Here is a 16,370-nt window from a genome sequence, read left to right on the forward strand (position 1 = left end):
ATTTCACACGATGATATACAGTAATAAGGATTTTGTAAGATGCACGTGCTAGCTAGTCAATGCCCTTGAAGCAATCTAAGCACACGCGCATACATACTGTTTCAGCAACAGGGCATCCATGATGTTTAATATTGTGAAGAACAGAGCATGAGGTTTCATGAGATGATTTCTTTTCAAAGTACTATGTACGATTGTACGCGTGTAAAGAAAAGTCTGGTTGACAGAGGAGTAACAGCTAGCTGTAAGCCTACGACGGTGGCAGTTGTACGACCGCGACGAGCGAGGAGACACAATTTGACGACGGAATCGACCGACGCACGCGGGTCAGACGTGGACTATATCCACTTCATCGTCACACACAAACTTATATATAGGAGATGACTTTCGTAGGAGTTGATATATAGATATATGTATATTAAATTGATCTAAGTACTCCTAACGACGACGCAGCAAAATAAGAAAGGATGACAAAGCTTCAATTCATCGATGGATCGGCTAGTCAATTTCCTCGGATCTCGTTTAGCACAGAGATTCGTAATCAATGTACACAAATAATCACCTAGTGCGCTTCGCCGCTTCAGAGGTCAGGTCAGCTAGCTACTGAATTGTACTTCCTTGCTTGACCAAGGACTTCAGTCTTCAACACTCTTTACCCTAACTGCACGAGCGAATACAATGTCTTCGTAGATTTCCATGCAAGTATTCTTAATAAAGAGCTTACCCTCCAGACTAGGCGCTATAGACAGCAATTTTGATAGCTCATTATCTGAAAACATCTGAAAGAAGAACCGATTTTGGGTCATTAGCTGCATAAAGTTTCCATATCGGCAATTAGCTATTAAGAGCATATTTGCAGCGCATTTTTTTATTTACCTTAGAGTTTTCTGTTTCTTCAGGGTAACATATTATGATCTTGACAACAAACACACGTTTTAAAGAGTCCCAGTCATCAAAGTTAATGCCTGATACCTTCTTCATGACGCCACTAATATCTTCCATATCTTGCAAGGATTTAGCATGTTTATTCTCACATAGGGCGTAAGCCATCTCAATAGTTCGGTCATTAACCTGCATACCAGGAACATTGCTTCAGCACTAATAGAAAAACATAAAGAAAATATTACATTAAAAACTTTAGTAAGCAGAAGTATTAAAGGCTTAAAGGGCACATACTATTAAAACGCTAATAGTAGGTATAAGAGGGAGCAATAAAGCAGATAAGCATTTGAAAATTAAGGATGGGGGTGGGTGCTCACCATTTGTGGTTTAACAGTGTCGGTGTTTTATCCCCCGGGGGGTCACACCAACGAGTAAATTTGTATGCGTGCTCCCCTTTCCGGATGGTGATGCAAGAAGACACTGAGATTTATCCTGGTTCGGGCAAGAGAAGGCCCTACGTCCAGCGGGGGGGGAGAGAGTTTGTATTATCTTGCACCTAAGTGCTTGTACAGGGGCGAATACAAGCGTGGTATGAAGTGCGCAGCTCTACTGCGTACGAGTGTGTGTGTTCTTGTGTTGTGATCTGTCTCCCTTCTATTCCTGAGTCCCTCCTTTTATAGCTCCAAGGAGAGACACAGGGTACATGCATAGATGTGAGAGTAGGGATCGATAGCCGCATGGAGCGCCGACCTACTCGAGGCTTCCGTACGGCATGGCCTCGAGCCGTCCCATCTTGATAGCTCGGTGATGATTACGCGTGCTCCTGTGTTCTGCCCTGCCAGCCGCCTTGTGCCGGTCCTGAGGTCGCACGCTTGTACGGTATGGTGGCAGACCCGACGGCGTAGCTGTGATGAAGTTAGTCGACGCCCAACTTGTTCCTGGGTAGGGGCCCTGTTTGGTCGAGGGTCGGACGCCGTGTAATACGCTGGTATCTGGAGCGCTGACCTTGGGTATCTCGAGGGGGTCCCGATTAGACGTTCCATCCTTGTTTCTTGCGTCCTGACACGCCCTGGGTCGTTCGGCGGGAAGGCTGCAAAAAGAACGATGGGACAGAAGCTTGCTCCCTATCACGCCTCCCATGGCCTGTGTGTTAGGTGGGAAGCGTCAGGTGCATTTAATGCTCCGGCTCGCGTGCGCGCGTCAGGCGGCGGACAGTGTCCTCGCGCCCGACTCCTCTTGGTTCGCTCGAGCCCGCTTCCGTCATCGACGGCAGTCGTCGCTCGAGTCCTGAACCGATTCGCTCGAGGCTATTTCCGTCTTCGAGGCTGCGACCGTCGATGGCGGCGCATACGTAAGACTAGAGCGTCGAATTAAGGGTTTCGACCTTCATACGGGCAATCTCATAATGCGTATTGCTGAGGGTACCCCTTACCGATACCCTCGACAGTAGCCCCCGAGCCTCCATTTGAGCGCTAGCGCTCGAATGGAGGTTTTGATTTGCGGTCGAATTTTCGTGGGGGCGCGCGAGCGACCCCGCGGGGTAGCCCCCGAGCCCTCGGAGGAATTTTTGACTCCTTCGAGGGTTATGTTTCTAATTCGCAGAAACGCTTTCGACACCAGTGGTGGAAGGTTCTGACTGGCTCGTTTTTGCCCGGGGGTTTCGACGTACTCTCGATAGAGCGAGCGTCTTCCATCCCAAATTGAGTTCCTAGTGGGTAGTCCAAGTGAGAACCTGTGCCCCTTTCGAGGGGGTCAGCTGTAGCCCGGAGGCGTCCTCATAAAGCAGGGTCGACGTGGTCGGGGATACTGGTCTCATTCGATAGAGTCCAGCGGCTCGATGCCTCCCTTCGGGGGGATTCCTCTCGACTGTCTCGACCCTACCTTGAACATCACCAGCGAGTCCTCGAGGCGGGCCTCGATCTTCGACCGCTCGCTGGGGATCCCTGACTCTAGCGCTCGAGATCGGCTGTCGAACCCTTTCGGCGGGCCAGCCATCGACCTCCCGAGACTTTTGCGGTTATGTCCCTTGGCTTACGAAAGAAGGAAACAGTCGTGGCGGTTCGCATTTCTGCCCGTTGGGCGCATCTTTTTAGGCGGATGACGTTACGACACCGTATCGGCGAGGAATTCGGAGAGTCCGGCCTGCGAGGAGAGAGGGAGAGAGCTGTCAGGCGGCGCATTTATGGGGGGAGTTACCTTACTTCTCGGATCTGTCCGTTGGCGGACAGCTGCCTATAAATATGTCGTCGCGTCACCGCCGTTCCTCTCCCTTCCGCCTTCTCGCTCTCGTTCCTTTGCTGCCTTTGCTTTCTCGTCATCTCACGCGCACACGCCCCCTCGAGCCGTAGCGAACCCACCGTCCCGCTAGCCAAGATGCCTGTAAGACTCGTCGCCGCCGATGACTGGCGCCCGTCGTCGATGACGGAGCGCCGGCTGTTAGAGCTCGAGAAGGAGGGACTGCTGCGCCGCCGCACCTCGCTGTCGTCGCCAGAGTGGATCGCGCCGCCAGCGAGCCACAGGGCGCCTCAGCCACCCGAGGGCTACGTGGTGTCGTTCGCCAAGTTCCACCGCCACGGTCTGGGCGCGCCTCCAAGCCGCTTCATGCGGGCCCTCTGCTTCCATTATGGGGTGGAGCTGCAGCACTTCTCCCCGAACGCCATCACCGTGGCGGCGGTCTTCGCCGCCGTGTGTGAGGGCTTCCTAGGGATGATGCCGCACTGGGAGCTGTGGCTCCACCTCTACAGGGGCGAGCTGTTTCACGCCTCCACCGGAACCACGGGCGTGAGGAAACCCGTGCGAGCGGGTTGCCTCAATCTGGTGCAGAAGACGGGGAAGACGGACCGGCCGCGGGAGTACATCCCGGTAGGGTTGTCGACCAACCATGCCGGTTGGGACTCTCAATGGTTCTACCTGCGGAACGACGACAACCTCCTACCTCCCTACTCGGGCCGTCTGATCTTGGAGCGCCCAGCGGACTGGACGTACGGCATCGTCCAAGCTCATCAGCCTCGGCTCGACCCTCTCCTCGACGCCCTGAAGAAGCTTCGCCAGGAAGGTTTGACCGCCGCCCTCATCCTCTCGGCCGTCCATCATCGGAGAGTTCTCCCTCTGATGTCACGACCGCTGAGGATGGACGAGATGGGTCCTGGCGTCTCGTCTCGGGACCTCGAGGCATGTCGGATGTCCAGCGAGCCTCCGACGGACGATGAAGTCGCGGCCCGAGTCAGGGCCGCAATTGCCGGTGATTTTAAGCCGGAGCACGTCAACGGCTTCCCTATGCGACCCGACGCAGGCTCGATCGATCTGGTACGCTTTCTTCTTGCGCGCATCCTCGATTCTAGGTTTCCCCTCTCCCCTCTCTTTTTTTCTAAGTCTACCTTAGTTTTGGCAGGGTCGGATTGATGTCCGGTCCTCGAGGCCTCCAGTAAAGGAGGACGAGGTCGATCGCGACAAACGACGCCAATCCGCCGAGAAGTTGAAGTCTGCCAAGGACTCCGCAAAAAAGGGGGAGAAAAAGAAGAATCTCGACCGCCAAGCATTAGAGGTGCGTCGAGCCAAATCCAGGCAGAGGGGGGAGCCTGAGGAAGAATCCCCCAACGATGACGATGACGACGACGAGAGTAGCGACGACTCCGAGGGGATGGCGTCGCGTCTCGATCGGATCCTCGAGGGCCCTCCTCGAGATGACGTCGATGCCCCCCGGACGGAGGCGCCGGAGGAGGGTCCGAGCGGGTCTCGTCGTCCCCGGCCCGACGCTCCTTCCGCGCTCAAGGCGGGCCAGGACGCACCGCGCCCTCCCCTGGCGCCCAGGGAGAGCGGTCCGGCTAGGTCCCAGGCGTCGGGGCCGCTGACCCGCGGTCGCGCTGCGGCCTCTGAGAAAGGAGACGCCGGCCGTAGGAGCGCGAGTCCCGGCGCCCGCCAAGCGGGATCCGACGTACCTAGGCCAGTTTCTGCCCTCGAGGGGCCTAGCGCCCCGACGCGGGGTGGCCCGAGGCCCGCTGGTCGGGGTGGCGGAAGGCGAGCCGTTCTGCCCGTGGGGTAAGCCCTTTTGTTGTTGTGGTCTTTGTCCCCTCATTCTCTCACCTTTCCTCACATGCTGCCTTTTTCTCAGGCTGAAACGGACCCTCGAGCAGGCCCAACCATCGATGGCCAAGAGGCTCAGAACGGGTGCCGCCTCCACGGAACCAGGTTCGTAGTTAATTCCTGGGTGTCGCGATATTATTACGTCGGTTATCATAACGTCTGACCCTTACCCTTTGTTTTGCAGGCCCGTCAAGCACCCAACCTTCAGCTGGCGTCGAGATGGCTTCGCCTCGTCCCGCGCCTACTCCGCCGCCACCGACTCATGATGCGACCCCCCAGACGCGAGCGTCAGAGGGAGCCCCCGAGCCCCCTCGATTGGGGGTCGAGGGGGAACCCATCACCATCAGCGATACGTCTGATGGTAACGAAGCGTCTGGGGGCGTTCGACCCATGGAGGAAGAGGCGTCGACTCCCAACGTCGCAGGACGGACTCCCTGGCCCGCAGGCCTTCGAGCCCTCGAGACGCAACGGAAGATGGTGGAGGAGGAGGCGCTGGAGCGCGAGGCGGCGCAGCCGTCACTGGAGGAGCAGCAGCAGCAACCCCAGCCGGAGGAGCAACTGCAGCATCAGCAGGACGAGCAGCGGCAGCAGCTGGGGCGGCAACAGCAGCTGGGGGGCCAAGAGAACGAGCCACTCGAGCCCCCGCCTCAAATTTTGGCCGGACCGGCGCCGCAGGCGTCGCAAGAGCCCGGCGATCAAGAGGGAGACTTGCCGGTGTACGGGCCTCCCACCCCAGCGTGGCTTCTCCCGGGGGCGCCTGCCGCGATCCGGGCAGAGTCGGGGCGAGCGGACGGAGTGGTGGCGCTCGCCTGCATGATGCGCACCCCCACCGACCCCGAGTCCGAGATCAAGAGGACACTCTACGGCATGGACGGGATCGCCCCAGGGTTCCTCCGGGAGCGTCGAGCGTGGGAGGACCGCTTTCCCTCTGAGGAGGACGAGATCGGGTCGTCTGGGAGCAAGGACGGTACATGGAAGACGGTGGATGACGACGGGCGGTTCCCTTGCCTCGCCGACCTGTTCTTGCGCCACGGGGGTTCCCTCGAGACCGTCGAGAACTTTCTCCGCGGCGTCAAGGTGCGGGCCGATCGGGAGATGGAGAACTGGTGTCCCGATCGGATTCGTATCCGAGCTTCCAGCGACCCGTCCGAGCCCAATATCTTCCTCGACGACAAGAAGGAGGTCGAGAAGTGGGAGCACGTCGAGGAGCTCCGCCTTTGGATGAAACACGTGGTGGGGCTCCTATCGGACGTCATCAACAACGGGCTTGGCCCAGCTTATTTTGTAAGTGTTTCTCGAGCTCCAATCTTGGTGGTGCTTTTGGGTTTCTATGTTCTAATCCCCCTGACCCCTGATTCGCAGGATATGAAAGAGACCTCTCGCATCAAATCTAGCTTCATTCACGCCACGAGGGGCGGATGGGAGCAGCTTTCCCTCCTCAAGGACCAACTCCTCGAGTCGCAGGAAAAGCTGCTTAAAGCTTACAAAGATCTTATAGCACTCGAGGAGGAGAAGAAAGTGAGGGAGGCTGCTTTGGCCGAGGCCCGAGAGGTCTCGAAGAAGGCGGAGGAGGAGGCGGTGCGGCTACGAGAGCGGACTCTTACAGTCGAGGAGGCCGCGTCCAGAGCCCGGGAGGAAGTCCTGTCCCACAAGAGCGTCATCGCGGATCTGGACAAGGAAAAGGGCCTTCTCCAAACCGACCTGGACTCCCTCCGCGATACCTTCCAGAAGATGAAGGTGGCGTACGTGGACAATGAGGTCGCCAGAGGTGCCGCCGAGGACGCGAAGAAGAAAGCCCTCGAAGACCTCGAGATAGAGCGAGCTCGATCCCGCAGTCTCTCCGACGACGTCGAGCGTCTGAAGGGAGAACTGCTGGAGAAGAGTGGAGCCGTCGCCCAGGCTGGCAGGGTGATCGAAGATCTCCGCGTCGCAAATACTGAGCTGGCACGCTCCAACAGAGAGATCGAGCGTGCCAATACCGGATTGGTTGGCGAGAACACGGCTCTAGAGGAGAGCATCAAAGGTATGTTTCCTTTGTCGAATTTCCTTTTCGAGGTGTGCTTGAGTTTTTTCTAAACCTTCTCTGTATTGGCGTTTGTAGGGCTCAAGGACGAACTCCTGGCCGCCCAAGCCGAGGCTCGCAACGCCAAGGCTCAGCTCGAGGCTGAGGTTGCTCTGAACCGTCGAGTGCGGACGGCAATAAGCGATCTCTCGGCCTCTTGGGAGGTCGAGCCTATGGATGAGTCGAGGGAGGACACTCGAGGCGACGCCCTGATCGACCAGTTGTGCTACATAGGCGCAACGCTGCGAGATCGGGTGCGGGATGCTCTCCACATCGGGGTGAAGCGGGCGATGGCGGTTGTCTGCTCGGGCTTCTCCTACGACATGGAGGTGGTATCCCATGGCTTCGTCACCGACATCTCCAAGACCGACGCGGAGAACGAGGAGAGGCTCCATGCCTTGATCGACGACGCGGAGGCTCCTGGAGAAAGGTTGGCCAAGCTCTTTGAGCCTGAGGTGCTCCCTCCTGAGGCTAGCTCGGGCGGAGGTGAGGGTGGCGAGGATCGTACCATGGACTGAGGCCTGCGAGCCTGCTCGGGGTGCCTGGGGCCCCTTGTATAAAACTCTGTTAATCCTATTTTTAAGCGATACAGTATTTTTGTGGTTGTTTAAATGTTTGTTTGTCTTTCCACTCGAGGTTCTTTTATTTCTTTTTGCGCCTACACACGTGTTCCTTGTTCGATTTTTCGTAAATAAAAGACAGCTTCGATCGCCTCGAGGGTGAGGGAGTGAGTAGAGTTTCCATAGCCCGGGGGCGTAGGTGTTCTCAGGCTCGCTATCCTTCGGACCTCGAGGGGCTCGAGGCGCCTCGACTACTCGATCGTTCAAGGTTTACTGAGTAGGAAAGAGAGAAACTTTTTGGCTTTTTCGACGCTTGGGGAGGGGTCGTCCCTCTGGTAGCCCCCGAGGGGGTGCGGACTATGATGGGTCATGGTCGGCATCCCCTTTTGACGTCGAGACTATCACTCGTAACTATTTTTGGTACAGAAAGAAGCCGATCGAGGGAAAGACTTTATTTATTCATGCGTTCATTTACAAAGTCTTCGTACAAAAAGTAGGATCGTAATTCTAGGACTTCTAGGGGTAGAATCGACGTAGCTGTTCGATGTTCCATGCGTTGGTGAAGACTGCCCCCTTTTCGTCCGCCAGTTTGTACGTTCCTGGCTTAAGGACCTCGGCCACCACATACGGGCCTTCCCAAGGTGGGGTCAGCTTGTGGCGTCCTTGGTTGCTTTGCCGGCGTCGTAAGACAAGGTCGCCTACGTTGAGGTCCCTCTTGCGCACGTGCTTGTCGTGGTAACGTCGGAGTCTCTGCTGATATCTAGCAGAGTTGAGGAGGGCCATGTCTCGAGCCTCCTCGAGTTGGTCGACCGCGTTTTCTTGAGCTTCTTTGTTCGATTGCTCGTTGTAAGCCTTGAGTCGAGGTGACCCATACTCGAGGTCTGTGGGGAGGATAGCCTCAGAGCCGTAGACCATGAAGAACGGGGTGTATTTGGTGGCCCTGCTTGGCGTTGTCCTTAGGCTCCATAGGACCGAGGAAAGCTCCTCGACCCATCTCTTGCCGAACTTCTTCAATCGATTGTAGATCCTCGGCTTGAGTCCTTGCAAAATCATGCCGTTGGCACGCTCAACCTGGCCGTTAGTTCGGGGGTGGGCTACTGCGGACCAGTTCACACGGATGTGATGCTGATCGCAGAAATCCAGGAACTTTCTGCCAGTGAACTGGGTGCCGTTGTCGGTGATGATGACATTGGGGATCCCAAACCGATGGATGATGTCGGAGAAGAAAAGGACGGCCTGCTCGGAGCGGATGTTGGTGATGGGCCGAGCCTCGATCCATTTGGAGAACTTGTCGATAGCCACCAGCAAATGGGTATACCCTCCTTTCGCCTTTTGTAAAGGTCCTACTAAATCGAGTCCCCACACCGCAAACGGCCAGGTGATGGGGATCATCTGAAGAGCGTGGGCGGGCAGGTGCGTCTGTTTGGCGTAGAATTGGCACCCATGACACGAGCGTACTAGCTCGATGGCATCCGCCACGGCCGTTGGCCAGTAAAAACCTTGCCGAAAAGCGTTTCCTACAAGGGTCCGCGGGGCGGCGTGGTGGCCACAAGCCCCCGAGTGTAGGTCGTCGAGGAGTTTTCGGCCTTCCTCTATGGTGATGCAGCGCTGTAAGATCCCCGTCGGGCTCCGTCGATATAGCTCGTTGTCTTCACCGTAGATCGCATATGATTTGGCCCGTCGAGCGATACGACGAGCTTCTGTCCTGTCTTCTGGCAACTCACCGCGGATAAGGCAGTCGAGGAACGGTGTGCGCCAATCGAATGGTCGACCCGGTCGTCGTTCTATTTCTATCACCTCTTCCTCCAACAAGAGCGCATCGACAGCATTGGTTGGTTGGTCGATGGTGGCGTCGACGCCAGCCCCCGTGCCTAGGTCGACGGATGGCTCGTGTAGATCCTTTGAGAACGCATCAGGCGGCACTGTGCCTCTGGTAGACGCAATCTTGGCGAGTTCATCGGCTGCCTCGTTGTAGCGTCGAGCGACATGGACAAGTTCGAGGCCGTGGAATTTGTCTTCGAGTCGTCGCACCTCCTTGCAGTATGCCTCCATTTTTGGGTCATGGCAACTCGAGGCTTTCATTACCTGGTCGATGACGAGTTGGGAGTCGCCTCGGACGTCGAGGCGTCGGACTCCTAACTCGATAGCGATCTTGAGACCGTTGACGAGGGCCTCATACTCTGCGACATTGTTAGATGCGGCGAAGTGAATCCTGATTATATACCTCATGTGGACGCCCAAGGGTGAGATGAATAGTAGGCCGGCCCCTGCCCCAGTTTTCATGAGTGACCCGTCGAAATACATTGTCCACAGCTCCGCCTGGACCTGAGTTGGGGGAAGCTGGGAGTCCGTCCATTCCGCGACGAAGTCTACCAGGGCTTGCGATTTGATGGCCTTTCGAGGCGCGTAAGTGAGAGTCTCGTTCATGAGCTCGACCGACCACTTTGCTATCCTTCCCGTGGCCTCCTTGCTCTGGATTATCTCGCCCAAAGGGAAAGAAGAGACCACCGTGATAGGGTGACCAAGGAAGTAATGCTGTAATTTGCGGCGGGCAAGGATTACGGCGTAGATCAGCTTCTGGATTTGGGGGTAACGCGCCTTGGTCTCCGAGAGCACCTCGCTGACGAAATAGACTGGCCTTTGGACCGGCAGCGCGTGACCCTCTTCTTGTCTTTCGACCACCACCGCCGCGCTGACGACCTGGGCCGTCGACGCGACGTAGAGGAGTAGAGGCTCCGCAGGTTGAGGTGGAACCAGGACTGGTGCCGAGGTCAGCGTCTTCTTCAGTTTTTCGAGTGCTTCTTCGGCCTCGGGGGTCCAAGAAAAGCGGTCGACCTTCTTCAGGAGTCGATATAATGGTAATGCCTTTTCTCCTAGTCTCGAGATGAAACGGCTCAGAGCCGCCAGGCACCCCGTGACTCTCTGGACACCCTTGATGTCTCGGATTGGCCCCATTTTCGTGATGGCCGAGACCTTCTCGGGGTTGGCCTCGATACCGCGCTGTGAAACAATGTATCCTAAGAGCATGCCTCGAGGCACGCCGAAAACGCACTTCTCGGGATTAAGCTTGATCCGGCTGGTGCGTAAGCAGCTGAAGGCAACCTCGAGGTCCTGGATCAGGTCTCCTCGCTGCTTTGACTTGACGACAATGTCGTCGACGTAAGCCTCGACCGTTGAGCCTATGTGTTTGCCGAAAACGTGGAGCATGCAACGTTGATACGTGGCTCCGGCGTTTCGAAGCCCGAATGGCATGGTCACGTAGCAATACATCCCAAAAGGCGTGATGAAAGAGGTCGCGAGCTGGTCGGACTCCTTCATTTTTATTTGATGGTAACCGGAATAAGCATCAAGGAAAGAAAGGGTTTCACATCCCGCGGTAGAATCGACAATCTGATCAATGCGTGGTAATGGAAAAGGAACTTTCGGACATGCTTTATTCAAACTAGTATAATCGACACACATCCTCATTTTTCCATTCTTTTTCTTAACTAATACAGGGTTCGCTAACCAGTCAGGATGATGAACCTCCTTGATGAATCCGGCCGTCAAAAGCTTGTGGACTTCCTCGCCAATGATCTTGCGCTTTTCCTCGTCGAATCGGCGCAACCGCTGCTTCACTGGCTTGGAACCGGCTCGAATCTCCAAGGAGTGCTCGGCGACTTCCCTTGGTATGCCCGGCATATCCGAGGGACTCCATGCAAACATATCAGCATTCGCACGGAGAAAGTCGACGAGCACGGCTTCCTATTTGGGGTCGAGGTCGGTGCTGATCGTCAGCACCTTGCCGTCGGAGTTTTTGGGGTCGAGCGGGATCTTCTTAGTTCCTTCCGCCGCCTCGAAGCTGCCCGCATGAAGTTTAGGTTCTGGAGCCTCAGCGGCCATGGCTTCGAGCTTTGCAACGAGCTCGGTGGAGCTCTCGACCGCCTCCCCGTACTCGACGCACTCGACGTCGCACTCGTACGCGTGCTCGAAGGAGGAACTGACGGTGATGACGCCTTTGGGACCAGGCATCTTCAGCTTCAAGTATGTGTAGTTGGGTATAGCCATGAACTTGGCGTAGCCCGGGCGCCCGATGATGGCGTGGTACGTGCCTCGGAACCCGACCACCTCAAAGGTGAGGGTCTCTTTCCTGAAGTTGGCCGCCGTGCCGAAGCAGACCGGTAGGTCGATTCGACCTACTGGCAGTGCCTTTTTCCCTGGTACGACGCCATGGAAACCGCCGGCGCTTGGCTGGAGGCGTCCTCTGTCGATGCCGAGGAGGTCGAGGGTCTCGAGGTAGATGATGTTGAGGCTGCTGCCACCATCCATCAGCACTTTCGAGAGTCGAGTGTTGATGATGATGGGGTCGACGACGAGCGGGTAGACGCCTGGGGCGACCACCTTGTCAGGGTGATCTTCTCGGTCGAAGGTGATGGGAGTGCTCGACCAGCTAAGATATTGGGGCACCGCCATTCTTGCTGCAAAGACTTCGCGACGCTCCCTTTTGCGTTGCCTCGCGGTCAACTGAGTCGAAGGCCCGCCATAGATCATGTAGCAGTCGTGGACGGCGGGGAAGCCGTCGTCATCTTTGTTGTCCTCCTTGCCGCCAGCCTTCTCCTTCTTGGAGTCCTCGCGCGTATCTTTTTTGAACCCCTGACCGTCGAAATGCTTTCTCAGCATGCGACAGTCCTTGAGTTTGTGGTTAGCGCCTCCCTTATGGTAAGGGCACGGCTCCTCCAACATCTTATCGAAGATGCCTCCCTCCGGAATCCCTCGCGGCTTCTTTCGATCCATCGTGGCGACGAGGTCGTCGCCCGAATCTCCCTGGTGGAACTGCCGTACTTTCTGCTTCCTTTTATTTTTCTTGAGGCCTCGACTGGAAGTCCCATCTTCGTCGACGGGCTGCTTGCCTTTTCTTCCTTCTGAGCTGAAGAAGGCGCCGACTGCCTCCTCCCCTGCCGCGTAGTTAGCTACTACGTCCATCAGCTCGTCGACGGTCTGAGGTCGATTGCGGCCTAATTCCCGCACCAAGTCTCGACTGGTGGTGCCCGAGACAAACGCCAAGATGACGTCGTGGTCGGGGATGTGTGGCAACTCAGTGCGCTGCTTCGAGAAGCGTCGAGCGTACTCCCGTAGAGTCTCTCCTGACTTCTGTTTGCATTTGCTGAGGTCCCACGAGTTCCCTGGCCGTATATAGGTCCCTTTGAAATTACCCTCGAAGACTCTGACCAGGTCGACCCAGTTGTGAATCTGATTGGCCGGGAGTTCCTCGAGCCATCGACGGGCGGTGTCGGAGAGGAAAAGGGGTAGCTGTCTGATGATGGCTCGATCATCCCCCCGAGCGCCTCCTAGCTGACAAGCCAGCCTGAAATCGGCCAACCATAGCTCTGGCTTGGTTTCTCCATTGTACTTCGCGATGCTGGTTGGGGGTCGGAATGGACTAGGCAGGGGCGTGCTGCGAATCGCCCTGCTGAACACCCGCGGGCCCGGTGGCTCGGGGACCACCCGGTCCTCGTCGCTGTCGTACCTCCCACCGCGATGCGCGCTATAACCACGTTCTTCCGCGTCCCCGTGCCGGCGGCGTCTATTTTCTTTGACGTCGTGTCGCGCGTCGTGTCGACGTTGATTGTCGGCAGGGAGGATGAGAGCGGTCTTTCTACCTCGAGGGGGAGGTTGTTGCTGGACAGACACCTCCTCTTCGATTAGAGGCTGTTCGTCGCGCTTCTCTGTGGCAGCTCCTCGTCGTCTAGATGCCGAACTTTCGGCTTGTTGAACTGCTGCCACCCGGAGCAATGTCTGAACTTCATCTCGAATTCGTCGGGCCTGGGAATTTGATGGTTCTGGCATGTTACGTAGCAGCATGGTTGCTGCCACTACATTCTGGCCTGCTCGAGGGAAACGGCTGACAGGTTGCTCCGCCTCTGTGTCGCCGACGATCTGTCGATGTACCTCTCGAGCGCGTCTGCGGACACTTCCGCCCGGCGGGTAGGGCAGGTCTTGTTCGAGGGTTTGCTCGAGTAGGACGAGGCGCTCGCGATCTTCGTCGAGCTTCATCTTGAGCTCCCGCAGCTGTGCGAGCTGCGCAGTTCTATCTTCATGAGGAAGAGGGTCGAGCCGTCCGTTGTTCCCAGGCGTCCTGGGGTCTTCTTGCGCCGCGGGGGCTCGACCGCCCACAGCAGCATCCCGTGTCTCGTCGGTGGTTTCTGCCGCCCCGTCGAGGTGATAGCATTCCCTCGTAGGGTCATAGCTGTTTGTCTCGGAGTCGGAGTTCGGTTCGGCAGCGTGGAAACACCCACGTCCTTCCTCCAGCCATCGCTGCCTGAGGGAGGTGATCAAGTATCGTCCGGGGCCTAGACGGCGGAGGCCTCGTACTCGGGAAAGGTCTGGCAGTTCAGACGTCGGCCGCCGCGCTTCAGAGCTACGTGGGATGACCATTGGTCTTTCCACGTACGTCTGAGCGTTTGGGCATATCGTCTTGGCGAGAGACGCCGCGGCGTTATCCAACCCGAACGGCAGTGCCGCCCTTGGGGAGAACAACCCGTGTGGACGTTGCCTAGCTGCGGTGGGGGAGGGCGCGCGAGACGCGTCTTCCCCCGTCGTCGCGTGATGCCGAATCGTCGTGCTGGTTGCTTGGTCACACGGTGTCGCTGCCTTGTGGCCCACATCCTGCCTTACGCGAGTTGTTGGTCGCGCTGAAGCAGAGGGGCCGCGGTGGTGCTGCCCGCGCCTCTTCTTAGGCGGGGAGGCGTGGTGGTGAGGGCGTCTTGGAGCCTTCAACCGTGCTGGCGTAACGCGGACTCCTCCTGGTCCTTTGACTGAGAGCAAGATCATGTCGTAGCCGGAGCCCGTAGACATGAACTCGAGACTCCCAAACCAAATCACCGTGGAGCGCGGAAGCGGCGAGGCAGGAGTAGCCATCCGGAAAGTGGTGGGAAATCGGTGAAAAACACGCAGGAGCCCTACCTGGCGCGCCAACTGTCGGTGTTTTATCCCCCGGGGGGTCACACCAACGAGTAAATTTGTATGCGTGCTCCCCTTTCCGGATGGTGATGCAAGAAGACACTGAGATTTATCCTGGTTCGGGCAAGAGAAGGCCCTACGTCCAGCGGGGGGGGGAGAGAGTTTGTATTATCTTGCACCTAAGTGCTTGTACAGGGGCGAATACAAGCGTGGTATGAAGTGCGCAGCTCTACTGCGTACGAGTGTGTGTGTTCTTGTGTTGTGATCTGTCTCCCTTCTATTCCTGAGTCCCTCCTTTTATAGCTCCAAGGAGAGACACAGGGTACATGCATAGATGTGAGAGTAGGGATCGATAGCCGCATGGAGCGCCGACCTACTCGAGGCTTCCGTACGGCATGGCCTCGAGCCGTCCCATCTTGATAGCTCGGTGATGATTACGCGTGCTCCTGTGTTCTGCCCTGCCAGCCGCCTTGTGCCGGTCCTGAGGTCGCACGCTTGTACGGTATGGTGGCAGACCCGACGGCGTAGCTGTGATGAAGTTAGTCGACGCCCAACTTGTTCCTGGGTAGGGGCCCTGTTTGGTCGAGGGTCGGACGCCGTGTAATACGCTGGTATCTGGAGCGCTGACCTTGGGTATCTCGAGGGGGTCCCGATTAGACGTTCCATCCTTGTTTCTTGCGTCCTGACACGCCCTGGGTCGTTCGGCGGGAAGGCTGCAAAAAGAACGATGGGACAGAAGCTTGCTCCCTATCACGCCTCCCATGGCCTGTGTGTTAGGTGGGAAGCGTCAGGTGCATTTAATGCTCCGGCTCGCGTGCGCGCGTCAGGCGGCGGACAGTGTCCTCGCGCCCGACTCCTCTTGGTTCGCTCGAGCCCGCTTCCGTCATCGACGGCAGTCGTCGCTCGAGTCCTGAACCGATTCGCTCGAGGCTATTTCCGTCTTCGAGGCTGCGACCGTCGATGGCGGCGCATACGTAAGACTAGAGCGTCGAATTAAGGGTTTCGACCTTCATACGGGCAATCTCATAATGCGTATTGCTGAGGGTACCCCTTACCGATACCCTCGACAAACAGCAAAGCCATTACGTTCAAGAAAAATTATCATTTCTTTACTCATCGGGAGACGGTCCTCTTTAGTCAGCTCCAACTTTTCTTCGGGTAGTAAGGGGTGTTTGGGACTGCTCTGCTCTATATTTTCAGCTCCGCTCCATGTGTTTTAGCCAAACGGTTTCAGCTCCACGCACTCAGTTCGAGGAAAAATGGTGGAGTTGTAAGAGCAGAGGTACTCCACAGACTCCAGTTTTTTGTGTAGCTGCTCCAAAATAGAGTTTATGGAGCAGAGTTTATGGAGCAGTCTCAAACACCCTCTAAATTGTTCCCAAGATTCTTGAGTCCCCACATCAACTCCATCACAGCATCATTAAAAAGGCATGGAATCCTCTGGAAAAATCCATAACATATCATGCTTAAAATTATTCGCATAATAAGCAGACAAAAAGAGAAGTTACAGTAGCCAAGCTTGCTTCAATGCATGTTTTATATTCAAGCTTTCCAACGGCTAACTTCTGCTTAGGAAAGAAGCCACTTCTTGATCATCCTAGCAAGCCGATCATCAACACCAGTATCAAGTTTAATGGCGTTGGCCTTGTCCTCAAAAGTTTGAAACTCTCTCAACATGACAACCTGATAGAGAAAAGAGCATATATTATATTAATATTAAAGGGTGTAAGGGAAGAAGAAATAATCAGTCATATATATATCAAATAATTAAGAAAGGGGAAACTCACGCGTTTTGCTATATAATCCTTGGCAAAGTCAGCCCATATTTCTAAAGGAGATGGAGAGAT

General features: G+C 56.3%; 1 protein-coding gene across 1 annotated transcript; it reads right to left on the bottom strand.

The window, feature by feature from the left end:
* Positions 424–16,351, bottom strand: LOC8074439. The gene is made up of 5 exons (XM_021454585.1): positions 16,311–16,351; positions 15,598–16,206; positions 1,257–1,273; positions 874–1,068; positions 424–776 (listed from the first exon to the last, which is right to left on the bottom strand). Exons 2-5 carry the CDS (start codon positions 15,638–15,640, stop codon positions 633–635), a joined length of 399 nt encoding a protein of 132 aa, XP_021310260.1. The 5' UTR covers positions 15,641–16,206; positions 16,311–16,351; the 3' UTR covers positions 424–632.

This window comes from Sorghum bicolor, chromosome 2 (genome assembly GCF_000003195.3).
Source record: "Sorghum bicolor cultivar BTx623 chromosome 2, Sorghum_bicolor_NCBIv3, whole genome shotgun sequence".
NCBI classification, from domain to species: Eukaryota; Viridiplantae; Streptophyta; class Magnoliopsida; order Poales; family Poaceae; genus Sorghum; species Sorghum bicolor.

Coding starts and splice junctions, on each gene's coding strand:
- LOC8074439 (XM_021454585.1), bottom strand. CDS start 15,640: ATGAGTAAAGAAATGATAATTTTTCTTGAACGTAATGGCTTTG. Junction 777..873: donor AAGAAACAGAAAACTCTAAG/GTAAATAAAAAA, acceptor TTCTTCTTTCAG/ATGTTTTCAGATAATGAGCT.